General features: G+C 42.4%; 1 protein-coding gene across 5 annotated transcripts in view; it reads left to right on the forward strand.

Moving 5' to 3' along the window:
• Window positions 1-19813, forward strand: part of LOC143316832 (glucosidase 2 subunit beta-like) — a 124356-nt gene that overhangs the window by 32504 nt on the left and 72039 nt on the right. For all 5 annotated transcript variants that reach the window (XR_013076625.1, XR_013076626.1, XR_013076627.1 and 2 more), the window contains exons 9-10: window positions 3282-3368; window positions 14409-14478. Coding sequence is in view for 2 of the 5 variants with exons in the window: in XM_076724539.1 (XP_076580654.1) it covers window positions 3282-3368; window positions 14409-14478 (157 nt within the window). In the remaining 3 variants the exon portion in view is untranslated. The remainder of the gene's footprint in view (window positions 1-3281; window positions 3369-14408; window positions 14479-19813) is intronic.

Raw genomic sequence — 19813 nt, forward strand, 5'->3', positions numbered from 1 at the left:
AAAGCAAAGTGTTCCTGCGGTCCAAGCCAAGTCTCTTTGAAGTTCAATCTGAGTCTTAAAAACACCGAATTTTATGCTGACTTCCACTGACACACAGAACACTTAGATATGTACCAGCAGCAGTGTGAATAAGCAAAGAAATGACAGGGCAGAAAGCTGAAAGCTCAACTGCAACAGAATTTACCTTAAGGATTTTTCCTCTGCAGATGCAAGTGAAGTTAGCCCAAAAAAGCTTTAGATTATGGAGTTTGATTTAGTTTCACCTAATTACTTCGCCCCAGGTGGCCTAATCAGGCACATTGCGAGATTATTATGTTTCCTATCAGCTTCTTGGTTGAATCAGTCAATGCTTAAGTCGCAGTGACTGTAAACATGCATCTAGCTTGTACAAAGCTGACGACTACCACCTACATTTCAATAAGTATTCAGCAAGCAGCTGCCATCTCTTCCCTCAGTCACCTGGTGTCGTTTTCTTGTTTTATTGAGACTTTACTTTTATCTTTCACATGATATAAAGACATTTCTCGTCGCCTGAACGCCTAGAAAAGTGCTGTAGCAGTGTGAGAATAATCTCTGGTCACCAAATTAAACTTGAGATTTTGAGGCTCACTTTTTCCAGAACGGTCGTGGCTGAAATTACCAGGAAAAGGTTTCAGTGAAAACCATCTGGGCTTCAAATTGGACCTCCGCACTCGGGGGATTGTATGTACCATTCGGTATCGGCTAAGATGACCGGTGTTCTTGCTACCCTGGGAAATCTGCCCCTGACTTCTATTATTTTGGTCGATGTTTCCGCCCTCATCTGTCAAAGGGCCTGAAAGGGGATCACTAGCAAGTACTTTTCTATCCGAACAGCATGCTGTGCTGCTGTATTTGCTGCCGGGTAGTTGACTGAGCGAAGGATGAAAGCTTTAACTGAGTGACAGAGATGCACAGATGAGGCAAACTGACATAAGTAGCTGGCAGCTTTATTACATATGTGACTTTCTGTGTACATTCAGTATGCACACATGCTGTATGTGCTTTAATACTGCGTGGGAGTGGTAATGTTTTCACTTGTGTGGGTTCATGGTAATAAATGTCTCATCTTTTTCTTTGTGCTGTTTCCACATATTTGCAAGGTGATACATTTCATAACTCCAACGAGAAACCCAATATTCTCTTGCCAGGTGGATATAAGTGGTATTTGTAGAACTGCTTCTGGGACCAGCTGGATCTATCAAATAACATAACGCAGTATGTAACAATGTTATTTGATCTTTCCTCTCTTCTTTCTCTCTGTAAGGCAATATCTTTGCATACTGTTTTATCAGCCCTCGTGTTCGTTTGACTAAATCAACTACACAGCTTATTTGTCAGGAGCGTTGGTGAATTTCCACATAACGGGAGTCAAATCGCTCAGAAATTGAAGTTCAGATACAGTTTGCAGGCTGAGCGTACTGCTGCTTAAAAGTGAGGCATGCTTAATGTGCGATATAGCCACAAGAATTTGTATAATATCACATTTTGGTTGAGGATTTTGAAGGAATTTTTGACTTTCTAGCAGCATTTTGGACTGCAAACACTCTGTTCTCTTGTCGTCAGCCAGATTTCCTGTTTTTTTTTATTCCAGTAAATTAACATGGACAGGGTGGAGGCTCATTCCAGTTACACACCGCGGGAGTGGAAAAGGTTCACATTAGTTCCCCAGTCATCTTTATACTCTTAAACTGTTAGCCAAGCAAGCTAAAATGATTGTTGTGATGGGTGTAAAACAGATGGGGGAAGCATGAGGATTTCCGCAACCGTGAGCCTAATGCTTGAATCTGTGGCAGCTGCTTAACCGAACAGAATCTGACAAACTGCAGTACACGGCTGCAACTGGGGGGGATTTTCATGATCGATTCATTTCAGTTTAGTCTGTGAAATGTCAAAAACTAGTGAAAAATGCCCATCACGAAAGCGTTCTGAAACCTGTGGCGATGCCTTCAAATGTCTTTGTTTTGCATGACCAGTGGTTCAGTACTTAAAATGATTTTATTGCTGAGAAAAACAGCAAGTCCTCACAAATGAAAAGTCCCACCGAAGCACAATTTTGCTTATTCATAAACAGAGGTCGACCTCAAGATACAAAGAGCATGTCACCCATAACAAAAGACTAAAAAAAAAGACTGAATGCTGCATAACAAACTCTGAACTTCAGCCTCGAACAAAACTCGCATTCAGCTCATTTCCTCTCGACGCACACGACATCATTTGTATGCATTTCAAACAAACACTTTTCAGTTTGGCTTTGCAAAGGCTACCTAAGCACAAAAGAACTTTTCACAGCACCTGCCTTCCTGTCCAAATGTCCACATCCGCAGCCGTGTTTATTATCTTAGCTTAATTGTGCATAGTATCTAAAGGTCAGTGCCTGCTGTGATACATCGCTGCCAAAATGGCTTCCAGGGGACACTGTTTCAGATGAATAAACACTGAAAGCTGCACCACCTTCCACCCCTCCGTCCCCATCCTTTACCTTCCAATGCACAGCAGCATCGCATTCGGCTCTTTCGGGCCTCGCACAAGGTCCTGTGACTGATGGGCATCCACTGGTACGCACCGCCTCACTGCCTTCCATTTCAGCAGGCAAAAGACAGCAGATTAATTCGCTTGTCAATTTCCCCCCCTCCTTTTTTTTTTTTTTTTCTCGGCAGGAGTTTATTCAGATACGAGGAATGATGTGTTTGTCCTCCAGTGAATTAAAACATGCAGTTTATCTGTATAACTACAGCCTTTTCCGTGATTAATGGTATTTGACTTCTATAAGCAGTAAACTTCTTCCGTTTGGCTGTAAAAGCTGATTTAATGAGAGAGTGACTTGAATAGATAAGCAGATATGGCAGCGGGGATTATTGGGAGGTGAGCTGAATGGGAGATGGATGGTGTGCGGTTTATTATCAGTCATGTAATGCACTTTTCATAAGCCCATACCTGTGGGGGCCAGCAGGCACTCTGCAATAGATGTAAGATTACGAGCTTGTGTGTGCATCCTAAGATGTGTCAGAATGTATACATGCTTTTGAGGAGATGTGTGCATTTGTGGCGCAGGTCGTGTATTTGGTTGTATTAAGAATTTACAAGAGAAGACAACATGGTCTATGTTGAGTGCCTGTGAAGACAGAGAGGCTCTAGACATTTTTTTCCCCCCATGTTTGATTCATGAACTGTGTTTGCACGGTGTTTGTATGCTATTTGACTGTGACTAATTATTCTTTAATTAAAAAGTATTTGAATTTGACTCTTACCACTCTTTGCAGGCTTTGTTGGGGGGAGGCCATCAGATGGATCTCACCAAGTTTCAGCACACACTCTGGGACATCCTGACAAAAGGAGACAGTGTCAAGGTGAGCCCCAACGGTCTTTGTTTCCTCTTTTCTCTCTCTTTTTTTCCATTTCTTCTCGCTATCCACATTCATCCTTCACTCCTTCATTCCTTTATTTCTTATACCTACATCTGTGAGAGAAACATGGCTATGCAGTTCAACATGGAGCACCAGCACAGTTGCATTTGCTCATAGCTGTGGTAATTATTTGGGCAATATAACAGTCAAAACTATACCAACAGAATATCGAATGCAATTAGAGGAAACGTCTTGATGTACTCTACTGCTTCACACTGTGCAAAGATGTGTTGCCTTCACACGACTGAGCAGAGCAAGGGAGCTAATATTGACTGTGTACAACAACATACTAATGCATAACTGGCTACAGGAGCCATTTAGCTCAAACGTGCAGAGTACACCAGGTAGTTGAGTGGGATCACATTCCCACAAGAAACGAACCGGTCCAGAGTTCATTCGAGACTGGACTGAGACCACCTCCTTTTTTGGTCCACGCCAGAGTGCAATCATGACGAAGCAAACTGATTTAACTGGACTACGCAAGTGTGAAAACATCCTGAGTAGTGACTACTTGATTCTACTCACTGTCGTCTGTAAACATTCGTGTCACGTGTAACAATTATTGGATGGATTGCCATGAAATTTGGTACAGACATTCATGGTCTCTCCTCGTGAAATTTGTCCTCATCTAGCACCATCATTAGGTTAGATTAATTTATACCTGCAAAACTGATAACACTCCCACCAACCTCAGCTATACTTAGTGTTAAGTATTGATGTTATCATGCACATTAAACACATTAAACTAATGTAGTGGATCGTGGAACATTCAGCTTAAAATACCACTGTGTACTGTGTAACACAGCCTCACAGAGCTGCTTGAACGGCCGTAGCCTCCTAGTTGGTATGGAGACATTTATGTGCATCTTTGCAGAAGCATAATTCCAGCTTGACGCGGCTAATACAACAGTTTCCTCCAGTTTTGGACTCAAAAGACAGCTTGCAGTTGTTAAAATGTTGGGAATTTGCATGTCAAAGTTCACCAAAGTGTGTGTGAATCCAATGATCACACCAATTCCAATGAAATAAATTGACTTCATAAATGCTGTGCGTATACATCATCGATCCCTTCCTTCATCCACCTAAAGCAGATCGAAATCTTTCCCTCTTTGTGCCATTTTACTTTGATCCCTACCCAAAACCTTTCCATTGGCTGTTAAAAACAACTTTCTAACAGTGGCAAGATAGATGTGCATAGGAAAACAAAGCACTGCTGTCTGCACCGACTGTGTGCAATAACCTCCAGGAACAATATAGAGACAAGAGAAAATCAAGACGAGAAGCACAAAATGAAGAAAAATTGTGTTCCATTAACAATAATGTGCAAAAGCTTGATTACTCCAGAGTTGGAAATGGAGCCACTGGTGAGTTGACGCAGTGATGTTCTGCTAGTTACCAGAGTGTGATTAGATTTATCTCATGCCTCTATCCTATCTTGACAGCCACGACACAAATAACCTCATAATACCTTCCTTTCTTCAGTCTGTGTTAATTTAGAGTCCCTAAACTGCCAACATATTTCTTTCTGAGCGCAGGTTCATAAACCACGTTTTCATCTGACAGCTAAGCCTAAAAGAAAATGTCCGTGCCTCTCCCCGTCTCCTGAACTGAGGACGCGGCGAGTGCGAGATAGCATCCTTTCATTTCCGCTCCTCCAGATAAAAAGATGAGAGAGGGAGAGGACGAAAGTGAGGCGTATCGCTGGGCAGCAGTGATTGAGTCCCATCGCTAAGCCACAGCGAGGATCTGCTCAAATAACCCACTCTGCCGATAAGAAGCTCGTCATTTCCATAGACAAAAAACATTGAGGTTCAGATTAGATTTCACCGTCCGCCTGGCTTCTCTTAGTGTAGCTCCATCATCGAATATAAATTATAAGGCAAGTTCCTGTCCGCTGTCTTTACATGAAAACCCCACTGCAATGCACATGGACTTGAAATGGAAGGGTTTTGTTTGCACTATTGCTGTTAGCAGCAGCACCGGTCTGGATTTTGATGTCCCCTTAGAAATATCACCAAAACTGCCTCTTTTGTTCTCCTTCCTTTGTAGAGTGACATGTAGATGCGTTCATTGCTACCATGGTTAATTACTGTAATGCTCCCTTTTATCGCCTAGCCAATGAAGTCTTATAAAATAAAACGCCAAATCATCCAAAATGTGACATTGCTGTCGTTAGATTTCGATGAGTCTGCCCTTAGTTTTCATACAGCTATGATACTGATATATTTATGAAGTATATCCTTTCTTGATGTTCCTTTTCACAATTTGGGCTAGCTGTCATTTAGAAAATGTGCAATTGTTGCTAATATGATGGTGTCTTTTCAGTACTAGAACCAAAACAATATATATTTTTTTTACCTCAAATGAACCCTTTTTTCTTTATTTCGACATCTGTTAAATAAATAACCCTGCTTAAAAGGTCAGGGAACATATGGCAAAAGAAATAGAATAAAAAGGTTGTCCAGAAGGTTGAAACAGAAAAATACTTAGTCTGTAAGATGGAAAAGTGATGGATGTCCAAAAGACTTCAAAGAATGTTGATTGGCCTTTTAAGATTCACGATAGAGCAGCTTTTAGTGTATATGTTTGTTTATTACTTTATTACTTTCTACAAAGACTTCCTTGTGTCAAACATAAAGGTTAGGATATAAGTAAGGTTTGAAAAACTGGCCTCTGAAATACATCCAGTTCATCTAACCCCGTCTTTACCTTTAGCTATCATCCAGTCTCATTTCAAACATTGGAAGTGTTGACTGAGGTGTCCAGATACGATCCTAGAGGTACATTGATGTTCATTTTCTGTGAACCTCGAGGTGTTTGAAGATGAAGTGCATTATGTCTTTTCATAGCCCTATACTGATAGTATTTTATTTATTAATGGCCATGGCTATAGAGTAAGTAGATTGGCTGTTTGGACATCATTTTAACTGTGATGGAACAGTAAATGTGACCATTTTTGGCACACTAAAGCTCTTTGTTGTGTTATTAGATGAGGACAGGCTGGTTGTTGTTCAGTGCAGAGTTCTTGCGTGCAGTAGACGATGCACAACAGGCTACTTTTTACTCTACTGTTGTTCGTCGTGCACGTCATGTATTTTCTTTCTCCTGTTGATATTTTATCATCTCTGTGAGAAAAGTGAAGGCTTATTGGATTTTAGGATATTATAAATTTTTTATGTTAACGGATTTCCGCTGGTGCGACGGAACTGATTTATTCTTCATTGCATGGAACGCAGCTACAAACCAGCTCGTGAAAAGCGCTGGTAAGTGCTAACCATTTATCATCAAGCAATCTTAAGCTTTGCGTCTGTTTACTGTAGGAGACATGTCAGCTGCTACGTGCCACTTAAACACGAGTGCGACACTTGGATTCTCAAGAGGTCGTCAGCCGCTCGTAAGCAGTTGAGTTTCATACCTCTTCACTGCCTGATCAAGCATCTCTGTCGCATCCGATCCAGCCATATGTTCAGTTGGGGCATACCCTTCATGTTCTAGAGATGTCTAAATCACAAAGCCTGATCAGGAAGGGAGTGTATTACGGAGTGTGCTACATTAAGGCGGGGGACTGGCGTGACCTTTTTACACAGATGCAAAGGACTTGGTCTCATTGTCTTCCGTGAAGCCTTAATGGCGTTTTTTTTTTTTTCATTACAGACTTCATCCCAGCAACAGAGGCCATCAGAAATGCAGCGGCCATGACAGTGTTATCTGTTTCAAAAGCAATGCTACATTACTAATGAATCACCTCATCTGTGATGCAGCCTAATTAGGAGCTAATTATCCTTCAGTCTTTTCTCTAATGCTATATGACTTTAACCTGCCTTCTCCTGCCGTGTCATCACCACCATCATCATCTTCACCATCATTATTGTCATCATCATCTTCTTCTCTTCCATCATCATCATCATCATCATCATCATCATCATTATCATTCTTCATCTTCATCATCTTCCTCTTTTTTTCCTCTTCATCATCATCTTCTTCTTCATCAGCATTATCATCATCTTCTTTCATTTTTATCTTCATCATCATCTTTTTTCTTCTTTTTACTCTTCATCATCTTTGTCTTCTTGTCCTTCATCATCATCATCATCATCATCATCATCATCATCTTCTTCTCCTTCCGTTTTCTTCTCCTTCATCATCATCATCGACATCATCATCTTCTTCCTTCTTCTCCTTTAATATCATCATCTTCTTCCTTCATCTTCTCCTTCATCATCATCATCATCATCATCATTATCTTCCTTCTTCTTCTTCTTCTTCTTCATCCTCTTCCTCCTCCTCCTCCTCCTCCTCCTTCTTCTTCTTCTTCTTCTTCTTCCTTCTTCTTCTTCTGCTGATTCATTCATTCTTTCTTTGCGTTGGTGGGTTCCCACCTCTCCATCAGCATAAAAACATTATAGATTGCCTCACTTGGCCTCAGTGTTCAAAGCTGGTTCAGACTGGTATTTGCAAATAGATCTCATTGGTTAGAGTGGCAATAAATACACGGGAGTTTCAAATGTCAAAGTGCGACCTGGTTGAAAGCAATGAATTTACGGTCTGTAATTTACTCACAGTAACAGCACTAACGGCGAGCGTTGTGACAGTGTGCTACACTCACCTCAAGCATCAACAGTGACAGTAAAGAATTGTCCTCACACGTAAAAATGTTGTGGAAAAGCAGGAGCCAGCAGAGTCAGCGGTCCTAGCAAAAGCATGCTTTGGATGTTTAGAGAGTGCAGCAGAATTAGCAGAGTGTTTTTGAGATCGGGGGCTTTTGCTCTGGAGACTGGCGCGCTGTTAGGGGTACATTTGTGTGAACATTTAATGGACCCCCTGCTGGTCTCTCTGTGGCCCCCCCCACCCTTTGTAAAGAGGCCTAAGCAAACCTGACATCAAGAGCATTTGGGGGACTCTCCATCTATCACATCGCAGCACATTTTTTGCCTCCCCCTTGCTCCCCCCTTCTTTTTAAGCAAAGACAACTTTGGTAAATATTTCATGGGGTACATTGCTTCAGTTTCACTGTGTCGAGCAGAGAGAGTGGCACGCGATGACGACTGACAGGACCATACGCCGGCGCCCGCTAGGAGACAGCCTTTCTTCTTGGTCTGTCTTCCTGACACTCCTACTCCTTTTTCCCCTCCCATTTTCCTTCTGTCACAGACAACAGTTCTTTCAGACCAAGTCTGGCTGCTGATCATTTAGCTGTTTCTTTAAAATTTTGTATGACTGCAAAACTTCTGCCGATCCATCTGATGCTGTTTGCTAAAATGCCAACATATGGATACAAATCTGGTTTTGCAGAGACTGCAACATTTATAGCACTTAATGATATGATACACGCTTTTAAGATCATACAGAAACTTGACTGTGCCTCTTTTGCCAACTTTGATGTTTACACTGAGTGAATTATAAAATTATCTTTGCAAAAAGGGTTGTTATTGTTTCAAGGGACTCACTTTTCAGGATACACAATGATTCCATCTGCCTTTACCTTTTAAGCTGACCTCAGCCTTCCCTCAGCGGCGCATTATAGAAATATGCTGCATCAACCATAAAATAATACCACCAAATAATCACTTTTGTTGTTTCTTTCAGCACTACTCAAACTCCAGCGCCAGCCTCTCAATATCATATTTCTCAAGTGCAAGCTTCAATGATTGCCTTTACTGTTATTGGAAGGCACACTTCATTTCCCTCCCCAACATTCAATTTCATGGAGGGATGAGAAAATGCTGCCTTTCCATGCTACTTACGAAGATTTGACAACACTACAGTATGCTCACTTTGCCGCCACCGCCGCCGCATCGCCGCTCTCTCCCTTCTCTCCTGCTCTCTTATTTAATAAACAGTGTGCTTGCTTGACTTACAGTAGGTTTCCACCTTGCCTTGCTCAGTGTGACGAGCAGCTGAATGGTGTCACAGTTAACAGGGGCGGCTCAGTTCCTCTGTTGTGACAACATTCGTTTGATGTAGAAGTGGTAGTCCTCGGCTGCCATGTTCTCCCCTTCTGCTCTTTTTCTTGTTCCTGCTCTGTCTGGATCTCACCGCTGTCACACGTTGGGGAAGCCAACTGGCATGACCTGAAAGTGTGACGGCGACACGCAAGCTGCCATTTTCCTCTGCGTTGATAGCCGTCCAACACGCGCGCATACATAAAGAGAAATGCAGTCATTTTCCTAGATTAAAGAACTTTAATTGGCTCTCGCTCTTGTCTGAACTGGTGTCCCAGGATGCAGCGGAGGGTGCCAGTGATGTATAAAAGATGCTATGTGTGTGTGTGTGTGTCCCTCATTTTCATAAATTTGTGTGTTTTCATCAAACTTAGTCACACATAAATCTGCCATATGTCCAAGAATTTATCGCTGACTGTAGTTTTCAAAGTCAAGTATGCTGCTAAGACAAGCAGCAACATGCTCATCTCTGTCTCACTCGCACGCACTCAAACAAATACCCCCAAACTTTTAAAAATGCAGTATTCATCACAGATTGCCTTTTGGCTGTATCAGTATTGTTTAACATCTATACATGGTTTTACATAAGATATGGCATAATCAGTAAAGGAGCTGAATGTGCTGCAGTGATCGTTTTCAGTCTCCGATCTCAACTCATATGTGAGAGTAAAACATAATAACATGTCATAATAGACAGGAAACTCTTCTCCTACTGGAGGAAGATTTTGTTAGGAAGTGCCATTAAAATTAATCAAAAGATTCACTTGTTAAAACCACCATGACTCACTCCGTCACTCTTCTGGCTGTGAGCTGGAGATACAGAAGAGGAAAGCGCCAGCAGCCATGTATGGGATCGGAAAAAGGAAAACCACTCAGGGCGTCTTTGTCCTCTGTTTAAACAGTGCCACAGAGGGGGGGAGAGAGGAGTGGGAGGAGTGGAGGGGGGGACCAGGGGAAGGGGGGATAAGAGAGAAGAAGTTTCTCGCAGCTGCCCAGCCTGAGGCCCAAAATACGAGGCGCTTTCCTCGTCGCCGCGTCACCAGCCATCCGTTCTCGCCTGTCATTATTTTACCTCTCGCAGAGCGCACACGCCGTCTCTCAGGCACATATGCACAGTTACATCGCCACACACTGTCTGTGCCGCCTTGATCTACTCTTAAATGCTGCCAGCATCAGATCTTCCAACAAGGCCAACTTTAACAGAACGAAAAAACTGCACAAAAACACTTTTTTTGTTGTTGCAGTTTTCATTAAGCTATTAAAATAGTACATGATTGGTCTGTTATATTAGAGGAAGTGGCATGTTATTACAGAGGAACCGTTAATAATTGAATTGTTGATATTACCCAGTTATTACTAAGTGCTCTATAACTATATTTAGCATTATTATCAGTGCTGACGTACTGGTCCATACTCTGATGTATTTGCATGCATTATTGTTCATAGTTCCCAAACAAAGCATGTTGTAGCATTGATTTTTGGTTCTGTCACGCAAGTGTGGACACATCCACAGCAGCAAGCGAGAAGCTGCAGAGATGGTGTTGCATGATTTGATGGCTTCGAGTGGGTCTTAGCTATTAGTGATTGGTCACACCAGCATTTATAATAGCAGTATTTTGGACCACAGTCGCTTCATTTCAGTGGAGTCTCACTTGTTGGAGTGAAGTGGAGTTGGGCTGCGATTTCATGAAGAGTTTCAACTTTGGAGGACTTTGACACGCAAGACACTGTCTTTGTCGAGACATAACCAAGTAACTTTAGTTGCTTGGTTAGAGTTGCTTAGAGTTCAGTTGGCAGGTAAGAAAATGCCTGTGAGTCATTCTTGACGTGGTCATAAGGGGTTGCTTCGGAAGGCACGGAGAAACAACCCATCTCACCGACAAGTGCGAGAACTTCTTTGGTGCAGTGAGTGTGGAGCTCTACAAAAGGTCTACGCAGCAGGTCCATCTCAACCCTTCACTCTGCACTCCCGTCCAACCTCTGCAGAGGCTTCCACAAATGTCACACTCAAGTTCAGTCTGCATTAGCAACAGTGTCATGAGGCAGAGGAGAATCTGGGAGCTCTGCAAACATTGTGCTGCTGCCACATTTACCGTTCAGCTCTGCCTCTGCGGAGATGCCAGTGACTTTGGTACAGCTGAAACCTGAGTGTTAAATTGCTGTAGCAGCTTCTGTTTGATTTAACAGAGAGCTGTCGGACACTGAGAGATATGGCTTCACAGTGCAATCTGTTGTATTGGGCTTTGTGGCAGTAACTTATCCATCAAAACTTTGGCTCATGGCAAACTTCCATCCATCTTTACGTCTCACCTCAGCCAGACAACGCTGACTGGCCGTAACAGGGGCTGTAAGCTACTGACTGTTAAAAATCAGTCACTGCTGCACCCTGCAAGAAATGTGGAGCCAGAGCCCGACGGGGGGGGGGACGGGGACGTGGAGCAGAAATGTAGATCGCACATGCGTTAAGTACATTCAAACAGACAAAAAGCATGCGACGCATTAAATAACAAAAATATTCTGTAAAATATGACACTTTCACCAACTGAGCATGCTGCTGAGGGAATTCAATATAACACACACTTAGAAGGAGGCCATGTCTCTCCTACTTGGCTGTTATGAATATAGGTCTGCCAAACTGAGCAACAGCACACACAAAACACTGAAAGTATTACATAAGTTAGGAGTCTCTGTGATTATTTGAACCTTAAGTCGGTGCTCAGGCGGCTATTTAAATTGCATCAGTTCCTCTGATGTAAATGTGTATAGCCTTCAACTCCCTTAGAGCTTTTAGTCATTTATTTTGATTAGGGCTGTATTTATAAGATAAGTCTCTTAAGTAAGTCGCCTGGGAAGATGGGTTGGCGAGGATGGTGGTGGGGGAACAAAATGAAGTCTGTTTGATGATTATGAATTCAGAAATATCTGCTTGTCAATTAATTAGGCGCTTTCTGGGTATGTGTGCCCCTCTTTTCATTTGGTGGGCCTGGCTCTCGGTGGACAAATACCCACGGTTCGCCCATTGTATGTCTAAGCCGTTACACACATCTCCAGCAGCAGGGGAATGGAGAATAAAGATCCTTCAAAGGCAGACAGTTTTCAAGAGCGAGCCTCTGTTTTCGTGTGCCGGCTGATTTCTTGAAGCGGCGTATGTGGCCGCTTGAAGGCTTTGCTCTGCCGGCATCTCCTTCTCACACACAAACAAGAACTGGAGAATGATGTGGACATTAAAAAGAAAGGTAGGGGGACTGAGAGGACTGAGCTTGAAGTGATGCTTCCATTATTTCTGCTTGTCACAGTGCAACAGTACGTGCAGGAGACGAAGCTCGTTGAGGCTTTTGTGGAGAGGTGAGCGTTGACTATTGTCGTGAGGGTACTACTATTTTTCTAACAGATCAAAACCGTTGTTAAACAAAAAAATGGGCTGTGTATTTCATATCAAAAATATGAAAAGCATCAAACACCTGGACATCCTTCAGCTTTTCAGTTCTGACATATGCTGTTGTCCATGTCCAGAAGACATTGATTATTTAGTAATCTTTACATGTGTATATGCACATATAAAGATTTGGTCACAACAGGATTTTAAATGAGGAAATTTTCCCACAAAGTCAGGCAGGAAAGCAAACATCGCCATGGCTTCTGAAAACAGGAGTTGGACATTGACTAAACTCAATGTTATGTTTATATTTTTCACTGCTTACTTCAGATGAAATCTTCCCCTGGTGTGATCTAACTGGGTACTTTGAACCATGTCATCCTCATGAAGCGTCTGTCCTCTGAATCTGTTTTATGTCTTTTTTTTTGGTTTTGTTTTCACACTGATGTTTGCGTATCCACTTAATTGTGTCGTATTTGCCCTGCTCACCTTTCATATTTGTCAAGTCAATGTGTTTGGAAGATACTCAGCACTGTTTACTGGCAAATTACTAGAACCATCAGCAACACAGAGCTGTGATCAGTAGATTGATTTTGGTATCAATAGACATTCCCTTCCAGATGTTTAACCCGAGCTGACAAAGCTTCATGGGGACAACAATTCTGGATTATTATTCTAAAAGATTTTTCAAACTCTGTAATTTAGTGACATGTTTTCTTTTCTTTTCTTTTTTTTTTTTTGGCATGACAATTTTACATTTGTATTCAGCCCAATCTGTCAAAAATATTCTGAAGCCCAAATACTGCATGCGATGTCACAGCGATCTGAAGCAGGTGGTGACTCACATTGCATTTGGTGACGTCTCTCGCTTGCACGGTTGAGTTTACAGTCTGGTTTTCCAGTGAAGGGAACAACGTCAGCATGCGACACGTCTTCAAATCAGACCCGTATTTCCTCTGCTCCATATGTGGGAACACTCTGCGGAGAATTGAGACATTTCTATTCTTTTTAATTTCATGATAGAGAACGCCTACAAGCATTAACAGCAGAAGACAGCACACATTTTTCTAACCTCAGGTAGATTCCCAGCTAGAGACAAACGTCAATATGTTGATATTCAGTATATCAATATTTTACTACTACAGCTTAGCAATCAGCAATATTTACTCTAGGAAAGATTTAGCGATTATCTCCTTAAAGTCTTCCACAAGGTGAGGATCCACATTGTGACTTGGAGCTTTCTAAATGAATGTGGCGTCTTAAAAAGAAAATTAAAGATCTAAAATTGTTTTGGCTCTGCCTGTTTTTCCCCTGTGACCTAAAACACAACACTAGCATCCAGGCATGTTGTCTTTCATCATTAAACTGTCTTGCAAAGGCTCCTGGGAGCCTCCGAGAGCACGGAAAGGAACCTTGTATTTTGCAACATCAAGCGCACAGTGTCTTCAGCGTCTGCTGGGAGGTGCATATTAGAGTCATGGACTTGAGCTGAAATGATCTTTCAAAATCACTTTCTCTGTCAAACACACACACGCAGACACACACACACACACATGCTTTTGTTGTCGCTTTATACATTAATGCAGGTGATAGCCAAGGTCCTCTAAGTGTATGGATCTTTGACCTTGTTTTCTGTGCCTCTCTGCTTCCATTATGTGCTTGTAGATCAAAGACACACAAGGTGCACCAGGCAGTCTGGTGGGTGACGATCATCACTTAAAGGCGGCTGACAGAGGTAAGCTATTAAACCTCACTGTCCTCTCTACCCCGGCTGCTCTTTTGGTCCCCACATAACAATCCCTCCACATAGAGTTTACGTGCCTGTGTGTGCAGATATTAATGCATGCGTGAGTTCATTTCTGGGATTAAATGAGTCTTTTTATGGTGTCACATATTTTAATAACGCCCCAACGTTTGTTTATGCCTTGAACACAAGAGGTTTGTTTGTTTATTTTGCCTGACGCTGGTTGCATATGACTTTATCAAGGTGTGCCCACAATGGATCAACTGGAACGTGCGTGTAATTGCGCTGTGTTTAGAGAATTTGTAGTGCTTCTCTCTAAATAAAAGCCGAGGATGGAGCACACATGCCTGCTTGGCAAAAATGGCCCACCTCAGGGAGTGTATGGTCCAGCCGCATAAAAATAATAGTGTTGTTTGGGAGGTATGAGATGGCAAGGTGTGAATATAGAGCACCACGAGCATGCTGCTAAAGGCCTCTTCTGAATCTGCAGGACAATAGAAATACTACAAATAAAGTCAACAATAAAAGTCAGATTATTTTTTCATATTCATATATTATTAACAATATGAGACAAGCATACAGATGGAGCTCTGGTGGTGAGTTTGAGTTCAGTGATTTACTAAGCTACCGGCCGCCTTGACATTCACACAAGCAGAGATGTTTTTGGAGCTATTTTGCAACAGCCTGACGCCGGCCGGATTTGATTCAGTCAAGTCCTCCACCATCGATTAGACGTGCATAATTTTGATGCTCTTTCCTTCCCCTTTGATCAGCTGTTTTACGGGAAATCAATGATTTTGAAGTCGCTGTTTAAATCATTTGTCATAGACGTCCCAAACAAATGCAATGCATCGTCCCTCCGTTTCATATTGTGATGAACTGAATCATAATAATAATTTGGAAGATATTAGCAACTTATGATGGGGGGTATTTTTAAAGGCCACTCAGTGTAAAAGGTGATGCGGTTATAGCATCTTTCAAGGACGAAAATGAGAGTAAGGCAGTGATGTTCACCATATCGTATGTACATATTATATGCTATGTGGCTGTTTGTGTGTGTGTGTATCCCCTGGAATCTTTTTTAAAACACAGTTCGTGCTGTTGAAATGTACAGGCACACGAGGCCAAAGGGAGTTCTACAGCAAATATAGCTATCCAAAATAATCTGTTGCTTGAATGCAAGCATACCTAGAAGCCTGGCTATTGTCTGAAAACAACAAACAGATTATCCATGCATAAGAGAGCTTTGTTTACCATGCAGCCATTCCTTTGGCCATACTTCCAAACAAATCTAAGTGTGCACCTAGCGTAGATGTGCGGCTGATGCAGAAGGCTGTTTGTGTGCCTCGTGTTTTGTTTTCAAGGTGATGCAGCTAGTTTATTCCCCCTTCACACCACAAGCATATTATCCTGCTCCAGCTGCTGCGAGGAGACAGGCCCAGGTATTTATGGCTAGCATAAAAAGTGCGTGCATTCCCTGTCAGCCTACAGCGCGAGATTTACAGCACATTTGACAAACACGCTGAATTAAAAAAAAGGAGCGTTCAATTTGTATAGGAGTTTAGAGCCTGTCTGTTGTGCATGCTCCCGACGGATTCAGCTGTTAGTACATGTGTGTGCGCATGTGTCTCGCTGTCTATGCATGCCTCCCGCTGTGTGAGAATGTGTCGATCTGTCTGCCTGCGTACGTATGCGTGTGTGTCTGTGTGTGTTTTTGTGTGCGCGGGCGAGCGTGTGTGTGTGTGTGTGTGTGCGTGCGTACACTGAGCCCGCCTGCTCTGAAACACCAGCAACAGATAACAGATGGTCCCCCTGCATTAGAAGTGTTTTATTTCCCTGCGGAAGCCAGATATGTCAAAAATAAGCATGTGCAACATTAGTCATTTGGAATATTCATGCCCCTGCCGTCCGATGGTTTCCTTTTCACAGCCAAAATACCACCAGCCCAATTCTCCCAAGGAAGTGAGGGGAATAAGGGGGGAGAGGGAGAAAAAGCAGTCATCAGCTGAACTGATGAGGGGGAGAAGGCTGAGGCCTACATGCGACTTTAATGGAGGATTTTTTTTTTTTTTTTTTCCTCCTGGTTGCTTCTTTAGCATGCCAGGGCTGTAATTAAAAAGGGGCTACAGTGTGTAGATGTGTTCACATTAAGAACTGCCTCCCCCAGCCCCATTAGACACAGTGATGTGAATATGCACACATGTCCATATGCCTGCCTGGCTGCGCACATGTACACACACACACACACACACACACACACACACACACACAAATTACTAATTTGCACCCACATCGAATAACCTCATCCAGAAGATCAGACTCCTTCATAGACTCATATCTGGGAGTCCTCCTCCTCTCTTCTCCTCTTCCACTACTTATCTTCCCATTCCTCTTCTCCACCTCCATCTCTTCAGCTATCGCAATTCTCTGTAGCTTCAGTCTCTTTAATCTCCACCTCCTCTCCTCCCAGGCTTTCTACCCCCATCTCCCACCATTGAGCATGGCTGCCATCCTTGTCCTTGGTGGCGGACATGGGCATGCATCATTATCAGGCCTGATTAACCGTCCACGTAGTTGGCAGTCTGGGCTCCACCAGGGGCCAATGGCATGGTTTTTTCCTACAGCCGAAAACATGAATTTTGAGCAGCACTTTCTCACTTGCCGTGGTCCCTCATGATCAGGGTTAATTCGTGGCAGCATGCGTGAATGGTGTAGAAAGGAGATGAGGAAGAAAAAGGAGGAGGAAAAGCTACCAAACAGTTGTGCACTGCTTATCGCAGAAATGCAATATGATTTATTCAGGAATATGCAAATCCAACAATCACTCTGCCTTGTTTACCGAAGGGACCTGCTGATTCAGAGTCAGAAAGAAAGAGAGAGAGAGAGAGGAACAATCCCAACCATAGAAGCCAACCTACAGTGCATGCGCCAAGGCAGCCACCAGCAAATAAGTCAGTGGTGTTCCTTTAGAATCAGGAAATGAAGGGTGTCAGACAATTTCTTGGTTGTTTCACAGCTTCAGAAACCTTTAAATTTATTCTGGTGAGGCCGGATTGTTGATGTAAAGAGCAAAGTGTTATATGCAATACATCTTTTTCAGTATGTAAATACAGTAGACTGCTCACAAAGCATTATGTGGAGCATTTGCATTGATTAGATAGCATTGTGCTACATGCTAAAATCTCTCATAGTTGGTACAACCCTGGTTTCTTTTAAGATTGGATGCAGTGCTAATGTTTGACCTCATCAGCTTGATTGATTTTTATAAATATATGCTTATTTTGAATTTGATGCAGCAACAGCAGACTGGGACAGCTGTGGGATGCTCTAAAAACACCTGTTTGGAACATCCCACAGGTAAACAGGCTGATTGGTAAACAGGTGATAGTGTCATGATTGGGTACGAAAGGGGCATCCTGGAAAAGCTCAGTCGTTCACAAGCGTCAGAAAACTGTAAAGCTGGCATTAAATGTCTCATCCGATTTCTCATCTTGTTTGTTTACTCCTTGATCGGATAGTTTAAATCCAGGTTTTCTCAGCATTAGACTGCGTTTTATTCAGGGAAAGTCCTTGTACAGCTGCTTGTGTTTAGTCTACATTTATCATTTGAAAGGTCTGGCTTCTTTTGTTAGTCCAAAAAAGGGTTTTGCAGAGAAACCTGGTCATATTCTTCAAAGTAGTTAAGTGTGATTTGCCAGGCGCTGAAGATAAGGCACCAGCGCTAGCATACTTACTTATAAACTGTTAGTATTAATTAAGTCACAGAATACTGTATATTTACAAGGCAGCGACAGACACATCAGCAGCACTTATGTTTTCCATGCTTAGGGTCAAACAGTCACACACAGACAAGTAAATATCATTAGCACATAGCTCAAACACTTCTAATACAAGTCAGTGATGAACACAGCATCAGAAACAATAGCAATGAGAACACATACAGCAGTTCTGTATTACTCAGTGTTGATGCCTTAATCTATGGTTACATGTATGGTGTGCATGTAAATGTAGCACTCAGCCCACTGAACGACTTCATCATCATATTACCTCTGCTGTAGTCATGCCCCGTTCTTATTATCACATTCACACGTGCTCATCTACGCCTGCTACTGAAAAGTAGTTATTAAATCTATTCACTTTTATCTGCTTACGGGGGATTCACTTTTTTGTCACTGTTTTGTAAGACGTTGAAGTTGCATTAACTTGCGGATACTTGTCTTAGGTACGGTAGTATCACTGGAGGGTGTGCAAAAAAAATCCAAGGTGTTGTAAGCTGATAAGAGTTTTTACCGTGTTATGAAGGGCTACAGGGAAATCCAAGGATTGTTGGACTAACATGTATGAATCAGTATCTTTGAAGCAGTTTTCAGCACCAGTAGATAAGCTCCTGTATTACTATGCTGCTTGCCTAAAGTAAGAAGAGTAAAGATTTTCTCTGACCACAGGAGATCTGATATTCAACATACTGTAGCAAAACAGAATGTGCGGTTTAAAAAATTCAAAACGACGGCCATGTACTTTGAATAAAATGTAATGCACCGTGTGTCCAGCGTTGAATGGAGAGCCTCGAATTTGATCTGAAGCCGAGGTGAGAAGCAGATAAATCCAACCGGACTCTCTTTGCAGACGTGGTGCGCAGTCTTGCATGTCACATTCAATTTTTGCTCTTCACCTTCTCCGGGTTGTGGGAACGGGTGTGAGTTGCAGCCATTTCCTGACTCTCTGCTGCGAGCCCAATTAGCGCCGCTGTACAGAATTGATTTCTCTGCACTATATTGCATGTACTTTTCCAGGTGAGTCCCTACAGCTAGCGGGAGTGTATGGAAGACAACAATTATCCCCTCTAGCAGAATCTCTGAGGCCACGCGAAGGAGAACAGAGCTCGGAAAATTGATCTCTTCAGGCTTTGGAGTCATTGTGTGGATGAGCAGACAAAAGCAGCCACAACTTGGTGATATCTTAAAGCTACAGTGTGCAACTTTTTGATGTCAAAACCCAGTAATTACATTCTTAAAACATTTTTTCTTTTTCAGCATAGTCTCGCTGTAACATCAAGCAGTGACATCTGACCTGTGAATAAAGCATAATAAACAGCTGATACAGCATCGTTCTGGGTCTTTGGGACCTTGTGCACATCAGTATAAAATTGCCTGAAATGGGCAATTTGGTGCTTTTTTTAAGCATATAACATTTGCAGTGAACTAGGTTGCAGCTTTCAAGCACAGGAAGTCATTGCAACAACAATAGTAACAGAGAGAAAGCAAATGAAAGAGCAGTTAAAGCAGGTGGACATTAACATTGTTTTTATTGTAGTTTTCTTCAGTGT

The sequence above is a fragment of the Chaetodon auriga genome, chromosome 24 (genome assembly GCF_051107435.1).
Source record: "Chaetodon auriga isolate fChaAug3 chromosome 24, fChaAug3.hap1, whole genome shotgun sequence".
Lineage (NCBI taxonomy): Eukaryota > Metazoa > Chordata > Actinopteri > Chaetodontiformes > Chaetodontidae > Chaetodon > Chaetodon auriga.